At 54.3% G+C, this 15,832-nt stretch overlaps 1 protein-coding gene across 1 annotated transcript in view; it reads right to left on the bottom strand.

Annotated features, from left to right (window-relative positions):
• ADAMTS2 (ADAM metallopeptidase with thrombospondin type 1 motif, 2) overlaps positions 1-15,832 on the bottom strand; it is a 244,122-nt gene that overhangs the window by 215,555 nt on the left and 12,735 nt on the right. The window contains exons 3-4 of the mRNA XM_011960174.1: positions 15,421-15,637; positions 14,677-15,229 (exon numbers count right to left, since the gene is read on the bottom strand). Of these exons, the coding sequence (XP_011815564.1) occupies positions 14,677-15,229; positions 15,421-15,637 (770 nt within the window). The remainder of the gene's footprint in view (positions 1-14,676; positions 15,230-15,420; positions 15,638-15,832) is intronic.

The raw sequence follows: 15,832 nt of genomic DNA, 5'->3' as shown, positions 1-15,832 counted from the left end.
AGCTCCGCCTCCCGGGTTCACGCCATTCTCCTGCCTCAGCCTCCCAAGTAGCTGGGACTACAGGCGCCCGCCACCACGCCCGGCTAATTTTTTTTGTGTTTTTAGTAAAGACAGGGTTTCACTGTGTTTGCCAGGATGGTCTCGATCTCCTGACCTCATGATCCACCCGCCTCAGCCTCCCAAAGTGCTGGGATTACAGGCGTGAGGAACCACGCCTGGCAAGAGATTTATTTTAAAAGGACTTTTTGTGATTATCTGTGGTTCATATTTGTAAGACATGGGAAGACGCAAGTCATTGACAGCAAAGGATCAGAAGCAGGGGCTGTTGCCAGGGAGGGCACGCCTTGAGGACAGCAATGCTGGGGCTGGGGTTGGCCAGGTCAGCCAAGGTTGTCAAATGGTTCGCTGCAGCTCTGCACATGCATGTATAATTTGCACTAATGTGTCATTTTTAACTCTGTTTCCTCCCTGGGAATAAAGATGTCTGTCTAAATTCTGAGAATATCATTAGTCTGCAATAAGCAGGTCCCAGGTATTCCGAGTAAATAATCATCTACTGTATTATAAATTAAAAGTATTTCCAGATATCTATAACAGTCTGCTGTAAAATATAATGGAAAAGACCCTATTCACAATGGCAATAAAATTCTAAGTCTCTTAGTAATAAACCTACTGGGCTATAGTTTTAAAGATCTGAATCAATGTTCTTATTTCCATGAGAAAATTAAATATCATAAAGATGTCATTCGTTTGTTCAGCAAAGATTTGTTGAGGGCCTGCTGCAAAGGGGACACTCTTTTAGGCATTTTTTTAAAACCTCATGATGGTGATACTTGCCCTATCAGATATCGGAACTATCGTCAACCAACAGCAATTAAAAACCCCTGGACTGGTGCAAAAGAAAAACAGAAAGGGCAGAAACAAACCCCATCGCCTCCGCGAACTTCAGAGATGATGGAATATACATCCCAAAGTCAAGAAGAAAGAGCGAATCAGCAAATGAATGGTGTTGAGACCATTCAACAGCATGGCGATTCAGAAAAAAATAAACACTTAAAACCAACACCTTAGACAGTATAAGAAACACATTTCATTTGAATTAAAGGAGTTAAACATTTAAAAATCAAGTCAGGAAAAAAGCAAAACATGTAATGGAGTACTTCTTTGAAAGGCTGATAATTTTCTACAGCCTGAGTAACAGAAGAAAGCAACAAGAGAGGCCCGACAGAGCTGACCGAAGAAAGGAAACGCCAGCCCGGTAGAATAAAAAGGGAAGTTCTGCAAATATAAACCCACCCAAGCTAACAGAGGGTTAATGACCAGCCCCAGTGAGAACCAATCAGCTTCAGAGGAGGAAAGTTGGAGGCAGTAACCACCAGCCATTAAAGAAACAAGTTTCAACAATAACACAATTGCCTGACTCCCACCAAGGGTCCCAGGCCAGCCCAGCCCAGCCCCAGAGGACTCCTGCAGGCCTTGGGGAGCCAGGTGGGCACCTGCGGGCAGGTTGGGGGAAGGCTGTGAGGACTCTGAGCCCCCAGAGACTATCAGGACAGGCTGACACCAAGACAGAGACGGCCTACATCTACCCACCCCATACCATGCCCAGTCCTGGACTGGCCATCCCTGGCCCCAGAGGCCACAGTGTGACCACAGCCGAGACTGCCCCAACCAGGGCCACCTGCAATGTCCAGCAGCCTCCTTGCAACTGCCCTGGCTTTGGTTCTTAATGTCCCTAGTCCCGAGGATACAGAAGCTCCCCAAAGAGAAGAATGCAGGAACTCTGGCAACCTTGACTGTGGAGGCAGACACCTGACACATATTTCCCCTCCCCCAGTGCCCGAGATCTCTACCCAGCGCTGGGCACCCTCCAACCTCCACTCCATTCACTCCTAGACGGAGCAAAGGCTGGCCTCATTGACCCCCTTGCCCAGGTGCCCTCGAGCAGGATACCACCTGCACAATCTTCCCCAGCAGCTCTGCTCGTCGGACCACCCCCCGCAGTGAGGACGCAGCCCATGAGAGACTGGGCACCCCAAGAGGCAAGACAGCCCAAAGGCCAAGCCACCCCATCTGAGGCGGTGGATGCTGTGGCAGGGCAGGGACTCAGCTTTGACCTTGTCTGCTGGAAAATGCACCAAGAACTCAGTAGCAGGCCAAGGAGAGGAGAAATTAATTCCCCTTTTCAGCAATTCGCCCTGCTCGTGCGGGTGGGGAGTTATCTGTACCTCTGAGGAGGCACAGGCACTCCAGCTGCAGTGGAGGGGGCTGGGCTCTGTGGGCCCTGGGGTGGGTCACTCCCCATCGCTGTGCTCTGATTTCCTCCCAGCACGTTGGGATGGGTCGTTGCTGGTTCCCAGAATGTACCTGTTGGCAACGGGGGCTTCTTGGTGGTGTCACAGGAGGTGACGTGTAAACAGGAAGGTACAGGTGCAGAGTGCAGCTGACGATGAAGGGCCCCCAGCCAGGAAAGGTCCCCAGGAGTCCTGGCTGATGAAAGACTCTGGGAAAGAAAGGTGGGGGGAGGGAGAGGGCAGAAGGAGCAGGGAGGGGAGAGGGCATAAAGGGAGAATGGAGAGAAAAAGGAAAAGGGATGAAGGAGAACAGAAGGGAGGGGAGTGGGAAGAAGAGGAAAGAGAAAAGCAGAAGGGGGAAGAGAGAGGCGGGAAGGGGAGGAGAAGCTGGAGGGAGGGGAAGGGGAAGGAGGGAGGGGCTCCCAGCACCAGGACCCAGCACACCTATCCTATGACAGTTGTCTCTGCAGCTGCATTTGGGGCTGTTCCCGAAACTCAGGCGTTCTCCCTGTCCATGGGGCTGAGCCCTGGCCTGGGACCTCCCGTTGTTCTATCAGAGGCCCCAGGCTGGGTGAGGTCCACGGGGATCTGTTTTCACTCACAATGCTTCTGACACCAAACACGTGGTTTCCCTCCCACCACCCAGTGCTCCAACCTCCAGATGCCAGCTGGGTGTCCCACAGTTCAGTGCAAAACTCACGCCAACTACCTGGGGTCAGCGTAGCCCTCAGGCTAAGGGCTCAGTCCCACAAGGCGGCCCCACTTGTGGTTGCAAGTCCCAGCTTCCCACCTGTGCTTCTGACTCAGCGGCTATACATCGGGAGGGTCCCACAACTCCCTCCTCAGGCTCTGTAATTTGCTATTAGGTTGGTGCAAAAGTAATTGGGACCTTGTGTTCACTAATAGAACAGATCACAGAACTCAGGGAGGCACTTTACTTACTATTTTCAGTTGATTATTAAAGACACAACCCAGAAACAGCTGCATGGGAGGGATGGGCAGGGCAAGGTAACGGGAAGGGCTGCAGAGCTGCCATGCTGTCTCCGGGCACTCACCCTCCCAGCATCTCCACGTGTTCACCAACCCTAAGCTCTTCAAACCTTGTCGTTCAGGGGTTTTCGTGGAAGTTCCATGACTCCCATCCCCAGAGGTTGGGGGAGTGAGGCTGAATTCTCAACCCAGTAATCCAGAAACTCTTATATCAGGAACCAGGGGGCTTAGACCAAATATGACAATAAAAGGTGTTTCTATCACCCCTTAACACTCAGGAGATTACAAAGGTTTGAGGAGCTCTGAGGCAGAAGCCAGGGATGAAGAGCAAATAAACATTTATAATTTCCCACTATCACAGGGTCTCAGACAGCACCTCAGCCTGTGACCCGACCTGCACTGCCCCAGAGGCCCAGACCTCAGCTCAGGGCCAGTGCGCTGGGATCAGTGGCCAGTGGTCAGCTGTCGTGCAGAGACGGTGGGGGGGGGGCAGAGGAGAGGGAGGGAGGTGATGGGAGGGGAAGGAAGAGAAGGAGAGAAGACTAGGAGCCTCCCAGGGCCTGGGCACCTGCCTGGGAGGGCACTGAGGAGCACCAAGGAGGATGCCTACCACTGCCCCCACCTTGCCTTGATCAGGTCTGCAGGATCAGTGCTTAACGCCCATGGAGCTTCAGGTGCCCGCCAAGTGTGGAGAGCCCTGCAGCAAAGGCCAGCTGCTGCCCTGGTATCCTGCCCACTTGCATGTGAGGACTCCTTCCTACCGTGTGGCCTTGGGGATGTCCATGCAACCGGGGCTGCCTTCCTTCTGCCAGGGCTCTGAATTTCCAGGTGAGAGACCGAAGAGCAGAGGGCCAGGAGCCGACACTGCCAAGGCAGCTTCCCGCACCCAGGCCTGGCCATCCCCACTGGATCGCTTCCTTCCACCTCAACCCCCAACGGAATTCCCTTTGACAGAGGCCAGCCAGCCTCATCCCCCTCTGCTCCCTCGCTGACACATGCCTTGGGAGGCCGGTGGTGTCTTCACTGGGGAAACTGAGGGTCACAGGCCAGCAAGAGAAGAGCCAGGCCCCAAGTCTGGTCTGGTCTGAGAGCCCTCACTCCCCACAGCCCTCTCTAGTGAGCAGCCGTCATGCTGTGCCAAAGACTCCCTTGTGTTTTGAAAAATACAGACCTCGGGGCGCGTGCAGTTCTGACAAACCAGAATTTCTCAGGATGGGGCCTATGTACAGATGCTATTCAAAGCTCCTCAAATTCCATGCCCATCAGTGGGCAGGCAGATAGATCACACAATGGAAAAACTCTTCTGCAAGACAAGCCACAGGCTTTTTCTTTGTTTTGTTTTGTTTTTGAGACGGAGTCTCACTCTGCTACCTGGCTGGAGTGCAGTGGCGCGAACTCAGCTCACTGCAAGCTCCACCTCCTGGGTTCAGGAGATTCTCCTGCCTCAGCCTCCCAAGTAGCTGGGACTACAGGTGCATGCCACCACGTCCAGCTAATTTTTGTATTTTTAATGGAGATGGGGTTTCACCATGTTGGCCAGGCTGGTCTCAAACACCTGACTTCAAGTCATCCACCCGCCTCAGCCTCCCAAAGTTACACAGGCGTGAGCCACCGTGCCCTGCCTACAGATTTATTCTAAGGAGGGGAATGTCTTTGCTTGGAAAAACATCTTCTAGAAGCACATGGGATAACAGATAACAGTGGGACTGGAAGAGCAGGGGACTGTGCAGGCAGCGCCAGCACTTCAGAGCAGAGGGCAAAGTCCGCTGGAAGGCACAGGAGGAAAATGGAGGGGTTGCTCCAGAGAAGCCAGACGGCGGGAGGGAAACACCACTGGGAGGGGAGAAAGAGAAGCCGCAAATCAAAGTGGAAATTCCCCCACACATGGCCCAAAGGGCTTTCCAAGGACAGAGTCCTATTCCAGAAGCCACCTGCACGGCGGGAAGTGCTGGCTCCCCCACCTTCTGCAGGAAAGCTCCCCCTCCCTACGAGTGCTTCCCATGGGGCGTAAATGGGGACTAGGTTTCATTTCTGGCCCAGCAAAATGGACAGCTGAGGCCCTGAGGCTGAGAACACAAACACCCCGGAATTGCAACACCTCTGGCTTTTGGAGGTGAGAGAAGGGAGCGTTAAGAGTTAAGACACATTTTATCCCAATTTCAGCTCCTTTACTGATAAAAATGGGATCTTAGAAAACAAGAATTCAGAGGATATTGCCTTCACATGAAATCCATCTTAATCCGCAAGCAAGCGTTGTATTAAGCAGAGAAATACTGGGGGCGTTGCCGCTAAAGCCAGGCACGGACGAGGATGCACGTAGCCATGGCTGTGACTTCCCATCGCTCTGAAGGTTCCAGACGGAGCAGATTGGAGATGAGGAGCCAAAATTATCAGCGTTTACAGAGAGCACAACTGTATACCTAGAAAACCCAAGGGACTTCACAGATATATTAGAATTAATGAGTTCAATCAAGCTACTCGGTAAAAGATAGTTCTATAAAAATCAATAGCCTTCCTGTGTACCAACAACAGATGTAAAGTATTCAATTCGCAATGGCAAAAAGGAAAAAAAATCCTCAAAATAACCCTGATTTTTAAAAATGGATGACCTGTATAAAAATATATATATAATACTTTACGGAGCAACATCAAAGCAGAATGAAATAAACTGAAAAATACACTGTTCCTGATAAATACTGTAAATTACATCGGTTCCTTCTTTAATTAGTTTCTAAGTTTAATTTACTATCAATCAAATTCACGAGGGATTTTTCTACCCGACAAAACAATTCTAAAATTCATTTGAAAGAATAAACATATGTGACCAGCCAAGAAAATTTTGCAAGAGAATACCAGCAAAAGGGGAAGTATCCAGCCAGATGTTCCAAAGCCACACAGTCCAACAGAAATAGAACTCGAGCTTTATATGTAGCCACGTTTGAAAAAAAAAAAAGACACAGGTGAAATTAATTTCAGTAATATAATTTAACCCAGTATGCCCAAAATACTATGATTTCAACCTGCAATCAATACTTTAAAATGATCTATTAAACACTGCACATTCTTTTGGGGGGGGGCACTAAGTCTCTGAAATCCAATGTATATTTTACACTTAGGGCCCCTCTCAATTCAGACCAGACACATTTTAAGTCTTCAATAACCTTGTGTGGCTTATAGCTACTGTATTGGACAGCGAAGCTTCGAAGTACTTAATACTTTGAATATTAGAGCCTTAAAGTTCTAATAATAAACACAGCTTAGTATTGGTACAAGAACAGAATGATGGAAAAGTAGAATGTTATCTGTGATATTGCTTAACCTGAGGTTTCATTTGCCACTGACTGGCGATGGTACATGCTATAATCCATAAAATAGAGATATAAATGTATACCAATATGCTCACCGCTCTCAAGCTCCTTTTTGTCATATGTCCAGAAGCTCTGGCCCAATCAGAATGGCCACTAGCAAGGCTTAGACAAGCCGTGCACGAAACATAAAGACACCCTCCTTTCCTTGTGTTCCCAATCCCTGCTTTCAAACAGCTGCATGCGAGGGACGGGCAGGGCAAGGTAACGGGAAGGGCTGCACAGCTTCCACGCCCTCTCTGACCACTCACCCTCCCAGCACCTCCACGTGTTCACCAACCCTAAGCTCTCCAAACCTTGTCGTTTAGGGGTTTTCAAAGGAAAAATACCCGGGTTTAAAGATGACAGGCTTTAATACTTTGAAATACTTTTAATACATTGAAATTTCAGATTAGGGCTTTCAAAGGAAAAATACCTGGGTATAAAGATGAATCCTGGACATTCTGCTCAGAGAGCTGGTGAGGGCTGCTCCCTCCAACACGCATCTCAATTTCCCGTCCCTGAAGTGAGGATGCAATTGGCAGGTCTCACACCCTGGCTCTGGCCCCCGCCTCCTGGGCCACCACACTCCCAATGCAGTCCCTCACTGGAGACGCATGCAGTGCCAGCACCCTGGACACTCAAAATGTCTTTGAAGAGTCACACCGTGAGGTCAAAAAGTTAGGGTGCTCGCAGAAAGGCGCATGTAGCTTTGCATTGGTGAGGCAAATACCTATCCCTGGAGGAAGGACCGCTACTTTGTAATTCACAAGAGGAAGACCCCCGGAGGCAGACGAAGCTGCCTGAACTCAGTTCCTGGGAACCGTGCCAAGCAACGGCCAGGCAAGAGAAATGGTCCACCCGTTAGGCTGCAGACAGCATCAGAGAAACCAGGCACTACGGGGGCGGGGCCTGAACCTCCAGGGGACCACAGTTAGGGCACAGAGTCGCAGTTTAAATGGGAGTGTCTCCTCTTTCTTGGTGGCATATAAAGTAATGGTGTGTCCTGTAACTGATGGCACCTCAGAACTAATGAGATGCAGACACGGCCGCCGCTTTCTCACCCCTGGGCCTGGGGTAGGCGCTTGCTGCACACCCATCCTTTCACTGCCAGTGAAGTGCATGCGGACAGAACCCATCTTTCGCTATTGGAGGAACCGAGGTTCGCAGCATCGTGGTGCTTGTCCACCCTACGCAGTCACGAGGGGCACAGCGGACCATGTGACCCGCAGCAGCCTCCAGCCCACACTAGGCCCCTGCTTCCCTGGGTTAACCCCTGAAACGCACAGGGCAGGGTGGGGATGGCGTACAGCCTGCCTGGCTTCAGCAGCACCCAGGCCTTGGTCTTGGACACTAGGGTTCCCTCTGCCTCTGAGCGGAAGCCGTGCACCCCACTCTGCAGCCCTGGAGTCGTCGTGCAGTGTAATTGAAATTCATGGGCAAGCCCGAGGAGCCAGCTCCAGGCTCGGTAATAACTTCTCCATATTAATGGCAGCACCGCAGACCCGGCGGACAGCTGACATTTAATATGAAACGTACGCAGCAGAGTGTGCAGCTCCTACCTGGATCCTCCCATTCCGGGGTGACCACCAGTAGGGGATGGGGGTGTCTAAAGTGGCACCAAGATTGAGGGGGTGGGTCCTCCTCTCCCCTGAATAACTCAACCCCACTTAAGGCCCGTCTTCTGCAGGGTGCAGGAAACCCCTCCCGAGAAATACATAAACACGTGCTGGCCCATGCTCACTCAAATGCACACACTCCCATGCAGACACACTTGTGTGCACACACTCACATGTACACACTCATTCAGACATGCACGCACATATGCACCCCCACATACACCCTATGTGCACGCACCCCTACATGCAAGACATGCAGAGGCAACATGTACATGCACACACTTCCACACACTCCTGCCATGCACAGCCCCAGGACATGCACATGTCCACATGCAGCCAGCAGACTGCTGTCCTGGCAGCAACACAGGGACCCCCAGGGCTGCCCAAGCCAGAGAAGGAGGTGGGGTAAGGAAGGACATGTCTGCCTGCCAGCACAGACCCAGGGTCCCAGGAAGGCCGCCATGCACACTTGCCCTTTGGGTCTCCAGATACTAGAGTAGGCAGGCCCAGATCACAGCTCAGGCAGCCACGAAGCAAAGCCGGCCTCGCTCCTGAGTAGATGTTCCTGGCTCTGGGGTTCAGGGCAGATAAGCCCCTAGCTGATTCCCTTACTCACCCAGGTGTGGCCCCTGTGAGACTCACAGCAGGCCTGGGTGAGGACCTGGCCTTCACCTCCCAGCTGACTCTGCAGGAGGGCCTGCATTCTCTCAGGCATGACTCGCTAACCACTGGAGACACAGGCAACAGGGAAGCCACGGCGAGCCATCAGGCAGGAGAAGCCTGCCACACAGGAATGAGTACGTGGCTGCGCGCATTGACCAGTGCCAGAAACACACCCAGCCACGCAATGGAGTGCAGGCCGGGGCTGGGCAACATGATATGGGGGTCCCAGGAAGAGCTGGCCTCCCTGGGCTGCAGCTGAGACCAGCACTGACTAGGCTGGCCTTCATGAGGGGCTGGGAGCTGGCTCCACTCTGCCCCTCCCTAAAGGATTCCAGGAGAGACGCCAGCCCACACAGAGAGAACCCGCATATGTAACTCCTAGAGCCTCGGTTTCCTACCTGTGAGATGGGGCCACGGTGGCTGGTTCACAGGAAGACCGCAGGGGCTGGGTTCACAGCCCCCAGCGCAGCAGAGGTAGATGGTTTGGATGCTGCTCTGGGCACCGGCTCCTGAGGTTGCCCACCGCCTCCGCCTCCGGAGGTACTGCGCTGCACTGCTGGATTCCTCAAGCGTCTCCGTAGGGGCCCTCAGCTCAGGTAAGGCAGGAGGGGAGGGAGTCACTGCCCACCCTCCCAGGGGCACCTGAGGAGGACGCTGGAGTTCTGCCTCCTGCAACCCTTGCTCCCGGAGTCTCATTCCAGACCAGCAGAGCGTGTGACTCCGGCCAGAGCTGGACGGCCCTGGCCAGGTCACAGGGGCCTTGAATGCCAGGCCAGTGGGTTTGGGTTTTTTTAAGAGCAGTAAGAACCACCGAGAGGTCTTAAGGGAAGGCGTGACGTGAGTTTCTGCGTGGTTTCTGAAAATCCCTCTGGCTGCAGTGCGGAGAAGCGTTGCTGGGGAGAGACCATGGAGCACTGGGGGACACAGAAGCAGAAGGCAGGGGCTGGCGCCAGGCGGGAGGGAAGCCAGGCCAGAGAGAGCTCTGGGATTGGAGCTGGCTACCAGAGGGCAACCCTGGAAAGGTAGGGTCTGGAGGAGACTGCGGGGAGCCATGTGACTTGAGGAGTATGGGGTCATCCAGGGAAGGGGGTTCCAGAGGCAGCGGAGCAGGCAAGCCTGGAGCCCAGGAAGACTTCTAAGCCCAACATGGGGTCTGGAGCCCAGGAGGAGGGAGGCCACAACGGTTTTCACCACCCTGCACAATTGTCATCCTCCCTTCTTGTACAATAGACCCCTCTCCATTCCAGAGTCTGGGAGTCTGTCCCTCCCCCTCAGTCCCAAAGGTGGGCAGGAGACGTGGGCTAGGCCTGCACCACGGCTATGGGTTGGAAGATGGGCCTTCAATTCCTCCCCCAACTCTTCCAGGTGTCACCCAGAGAGGAGGGCTTCCCGCTTCAAAGGGTTGCTCCTTGGAAAACAAGTTAGGTCTGGAGCTGCTGGTGGCCCCATGTGGTGGGCTAGGGGTTGAGGAGTGAAAAGCAATTCTGAAATCAACACTGAGAGGCAGGGCTGAGAAACAGATAGCATGCTCTGAGCCCCTGGATGCAGCTAGACCTGAAGCCTATGCTCCTCAGGGCCCCCAGATAATTGGGGCCATGGTGTCCCTTGTTTGTTTCATCCAATATGAGCAGGGGTTTCTGTCACTTAAACTGAGCAAGACTTAAACAAGGAAAGTGACAAATATGGCGGAGGCTGAGACTGGCCTTAGCAGCTGTGTAGGCTGCTTGCAGCTGGGGCCCACAGGAGCCTCTGCTCCTATCTGGGGAGACCCAACACCCTAGGGAACCCAGAGGTTCCTTCAGCCCCTCTTTGGTCTTCCTGACAACCTCTCATTGCGATCCAGGCAGTGCCAAGGCGGGGTGGGAAGAAGGAAGACCCTACCAGTGGCAGCTGCAAATCCCAGGCGCCCCTCGCCCCCACTGCACAGTCCCAGGGCCCGCCCACACCTGACTAACCTGCTCTAACCCCTGAGCCTGCTGGAGCCCAGTGCGTGGCCTCGAAGGCAGCAGCCTTGCTGGGAAAAATGAAACTCATCTCGATCCCTTAGGCCAGCTTCTGACTTCTCTCTGTGGCTTTGATGACTCTTAATGTCCAGCAAGACAGAGTGAGTGCCTGGCCCAGACAGCAGCCCCACCCGGGAGCCCCAGTTTGAAAGGCAGCAGCCCTGGCTTTCTTCTTGCCATGGGACCTTGGGTCTCTCTGAGCCTCAGCCATGCAGCGGGGCAGCTCTACCTCACAGGGTTGTGGGGCTCGCATCAAGCACCCAGGGCACAGCATACACTTCCTGCTTTGGGCCCCAGGATTGGACCAGGCCTTGGAGGGCAGACCGTCTCCACTGCCCAGCCCATGGAGGCTTCATCCACTGGCCCTGCCCAGCTTGGCAGGAGAGGACCCCTGTGCTGCCCTGAGTGGGGAGGCAGAGGCAGGCAGGGTTGCTTCCATCCTACAGAAGTCCCAGCTGCAGTCCCCCACCAGTGAGGACTTAGGCCAGCCATAGGAGCTGCAGCCCAGCGCAGGTCACCAGCCAGTCAAAGCCACTCAGCTCCCAGGCCTGTTCCCGGCTCCCCACTGACACTGACGATGGTCAAACCCACAATGAGAATATCTCCAGGAGTCAAATAAGAAAGGCGGGAAATGTTTTAAAGAAAGGCATTTTTAAAATTCTCTTTGTAGGCACGCAGAAAAAGGCAACAAAAAGTAGTGAGCATGGCCTTAGAATTGGCTTCAAAGCTTGAAGCAAGCTATCTCAACTTTTGGAGCCTCGGTTTATTCATCTGTAGAAGGGGGATGATGTTGCGACACGTTCCATAGGGTGCGATTAAACAAGGCAATGTGGCATAGGGGGCTCAGCTGAGAGCCCGGCACACAGCATTAATAGGAACACAGTCGATTGTCACTTACCATTATTACCTTTTACGCCAAAAGGCTTCTCATTGGGTTTTTAATGGGCATGTAAAAATCATGTGAAATTAGCACACTTACCATGCTGCCCAAGAGATACTAGAAAACTCTTCCGTAGCAATATGATGCACAAGAACACACTGTTCAGCATTTTTTGCTCATGCCTTGTGCAAAGGTACATTTTGCTGTGGATATTATGAATAACCCCTCGCTGTGGATACGATGAATAACTTCTGTCTAGTCACTCAACCTCCCAGAGCCTGAGTGCTCCCCCTGTAACCAGCGATGAGATGCCTCCCCGACAGGGGCTCTGTGAGGACAAGAGCCACCCTGTATGAAGCCCCAGGTCCTTAGCAAAGAAGCCTATCATGGTAGCAGAGCGGGATTTAAAAGCAAAACAGACACATACGCAGCAAAAAAGTAAGAAAAGAAAAGAAGATTCCAGTCGTGGTGGCTCACACCTGTAATCCCAGCACTTTAGGAGGCCAAGGTGGCAGACCACCTGAGGTCAGAAGTTCGAGACCAGCCTGATCAACATGGAGAAACCCCATCTCTACTAAAACTACAAAACTAGCTGGGCATGGTGGCACATGCCTGTAATCTCAGTTACTCAGGAGACTGAGGCAGGAGAATCGCTTGAACCCGAGAGGTGGAGGTAGCAGTGAGCTGAGATTGTGCCATTGCACTCCAGCCTGGGCAACAAGAGTGAAACTCTGTCTAAAAGAAAGAAAGGAGAGAGAGAAAGGAGAGAAAGAAAGAGGAAGGGAGGAAGGGAGGGATGAAAAGAAAAGAAGAGAAGAGAAAAGGAAAGAAAAAAGAAAAGAAAAAGAACCAATGGTGCTGTCCCACTGTCCAAGGCCATTATTCACTGACAGCATTCAACGCCACTCAGGCAGGTCCCAGGTCCTCTTCGAACCCCAATATTCTTCCCAGCTCTGTCTGGTACATGGAACACCTCAGCAGTCCTGTCCTGCCCAGTCCAGTCCACACCTGGTACTTCTGCACATGCTCCTCCCTTTGCCCGGGTTGCCAATCTGCATCCTTTCCAGCTGGCCACTCATCCTTGCAGCCCCCATTCAAACTGCCCCCCAGGACCACACTCTCCAAGTCCTGGCCAGAGTGCCCGTCAGCCACCCTGATGGCAGGAGGCCTTGGGTGGGTACCAGACCTGCCTCGTCGCTGACCAGTACAAGTGGTAAACACATAAGAAGGTGCTGGCTGAAAAAAAATGAATCACCAAATGAACTGCTGAATGAATGAAACAGTGACAAGTCCTCTCCACAATGCTCTCCATCAGGAATGCACAGTACACAGGTGTTGGCCCACCACCAGACTGCAATCCCATGTCATCTCCCACCACCTTACCTCACCCTAAGTCTGTAGCAAGCATCTCCTTTCATTTAGGAAATTCGTCTCCAGCATAAAATGGGACACATCTCTGAGGCCCAGGATGTCCTCGGAGACAGTGGGCGATGTCAAGGGCTCGCCATTTTAACCCACCTCCTCCAGGGATATTTACAGTTGTTTGCAGTATGGCCAAGTTCTAACTAAATCCAGCCAAAGGCAGTGATTTTCCAAAGCAACAAGTGATATTTTCTGTGTCTCCATAAAAAGAATGGCAGTGGTTGTGGAGCCCTGGTGTAATTGCTGGCTCTGCAGACTGTAGGATGAGCCTGGGTTGCCTGAGTATGGGTGTGCTCAGGGGCCATGGGGCTGGGAGAGTGGCCACTGGCTCGGGGCAGGAGTGCCCTAAGTAGCAATTAGAACGGAGCCCATGGTGGGCGGCTTCAGATGTCTGGCCAGCACAGCCAGCCTGACCACCACACACCCAATCCAAAATAGAAAACTGCAGTGGCCTCTGCTGTGTGCCAGGCCCCGGGCAGCCGGACAGAGCTCTGCCAATGTCAGCCTCCTCCCTCAGCATCGATCCAGGCTTCCTCTGAGGCCCCCTTGTGCTGAGCCATGGTCCCTCCTGCCCTCTCCAGGAAGCCGAGCTTCCCACAGCTCCAGTCACAGGACTAGAGAGTCCCAGGCAGTCTCAAAAGGGACCCCCTAGCCTCTCTCTTGTCCTTCAGGGGCTGCCCCCAAAAGATCGAGCAGCTCATGGGCACTAGAGCCTTCATTTCCAAATGCACCCCTCAGCTCAAAATAGAGAAAACCAACTTTTCAAAGAACCAGCTGGAGTTCAACAGGAAACCACAGCAGAAAAACCAGTGATTCCCGGTCAGCCAAGGGGCAGAGGGCTAACTGGGCATTTCAGCACCACTGCCTGCTCCCTGGGCTGGCATCACCCCCACACAAGGAAACAGTAAGACTGACTGCCAGCCCATAAGTCCACCACAAACATATCATGCATGCCAGTATGCACAAGGACGGACACAAACTCAACAGATGCTCAACACACTTACATGCAGAAACCCAGACACATACGTGCACAAAAGACACTGGCATACGCACATGTTCACACAGGTGCACAGGCACCCAGATGCAGGTACACACCAACGTTCCAGAACACATGTGCACACACTCACAAAGGTACACACACATACATGGACGGACCCACCCCTGGATGCAAGCCAGAGACCTGTTCAGGCAGGCGTAAGAGAGAGGCGCACGCTGCTGCCTGCTGAGCCTTTTGGAGACCCGGGCTTCCCCTTGCATAAATGGCCCCCTGCTCAGACCAATCAAAACAACCTGATTTCCAGCCAAGCCCTTCAGCTGAAGCACAAGGCACCCTAAAGCACGGGGAGGGCAGAGAAAGTCCTCAGCGCAGGCCTTGCCTTCCCAAGGGACTCCCAGGTAACCCTTTTCCAAAGCCCAGGCAAGAGCAGCGGAGAGAAAGGAGCCAGAGAAGTGCGTACTCACCAGCCCATCGCAGTTGCTGAGTGCCACAGAGGAGGCTTCGGCTAGGCCGGCCACGTCTCCGACGTAGAGACAGCTCCCGAGCAGGGGCTCCACGCGGGTGGTGCCTGTCTCGCCCTGCCACTCCATAGTGGCCCCGGGCGCCACGAGGCGGGCGTTGGGCCGCAGCCGCAGGTGCAAGTCTCGGCCAAAGACCGTGACATTATAGAAGAGGTGACTGCCAGGGTCCTCCTCGTTGCCTCCGGGGAAGCTCGGGGTCCGGACAGGGGCGGCCCTGCGGGCTCGTACCCCTGCTCTGGCCGTAGCTGCCGACACCACGTGGGACACCAAGCGGCCCTGGGCGTCAGTGCGCACCGGCACCGCCAGGATGCGCTCCGCTCCGTGCCCCAGGGGCCCGCCTGCAACGGGAAGGGGCATTAGATCGGCGGAGACCTCGGAGCCCCAGAGCCTCAGAGCCCCGCTGGCAAGCCACGCCCCCCAGACCCCGCCCCACTGCGAAGGGCAGGGGCATTCCGCCAGGCGACCCCAGAAGCCAGCCTGCACCTCCCCGGCTTTCCTGCAACCGGGAAGGGGCGTTAACAGGGCCACCACTCCGGGGCTCCGCCACTCCCCAGCCGTTCCCTCCTCAGGGGACCCTGCCTGCCGAGAGCGCTGCCCCCTGCCCCGTTCAGGGTTGGGGCTCTGTGGGAACCTCCCCGTGCCCGAAGGGACGACCCTGTCAGAGAGTCCCCCGAACCTTGAACCTACCGTCCTTGGCAGGACGTGGGGCTGCTCGGAAGCCATTCCGGGTTGGCCCCCTCACCCGTGTGCCACGACCCCTCGGCGGGCCCCTGCCGCCCAAGTGCCCTCACCGCTGGCCTCCGGAGCGGCGGAGTCTCGGCTTCCCCGAGCACGAGCGGCCTGTCCTGCCTGTCCAGCTCCCGCTCAGCCCGCTGCCGGCCCCGTCTCCCCGAGCGCCCGAGGACTGGGAGGGGTGGAACAGGGTCCCTCCGATCTCTGGGGATCCCCTCCGGAGCGCCCCAACCAATCCTTAGGGCCCAAGGCTACGCGCTGGGCAGCCGGCTCCTCCGGAGCGTCCCCGGACGCGAGCCTGGGCGCCGCCTCGCCCTGGCTCCCCCCCGGACCCGCTGGGGCTGACTCTGCGCTCTCCACCGCGGGG

The sequence above is a fragment of the Colobus angolensis genome, unplaced genomic scaffold (genome assembly GCF_000951035.1).
Source record: "Colobus angolensis palliatus isolate OR3802 unplaced genomic scaffold, Cang.pa_1.0 Scaffold509, whole genome shotgun sequence".
Classification (NCBI taxonomy): Eukaryota; Metazoa; Chordata; class Mammalia; order Primates; family Cercopithecidae; genus Colobus; species Colobus angolensis.
This window is presented reverse-complemented; position numbering and strand designations above follow the sequence as displayed.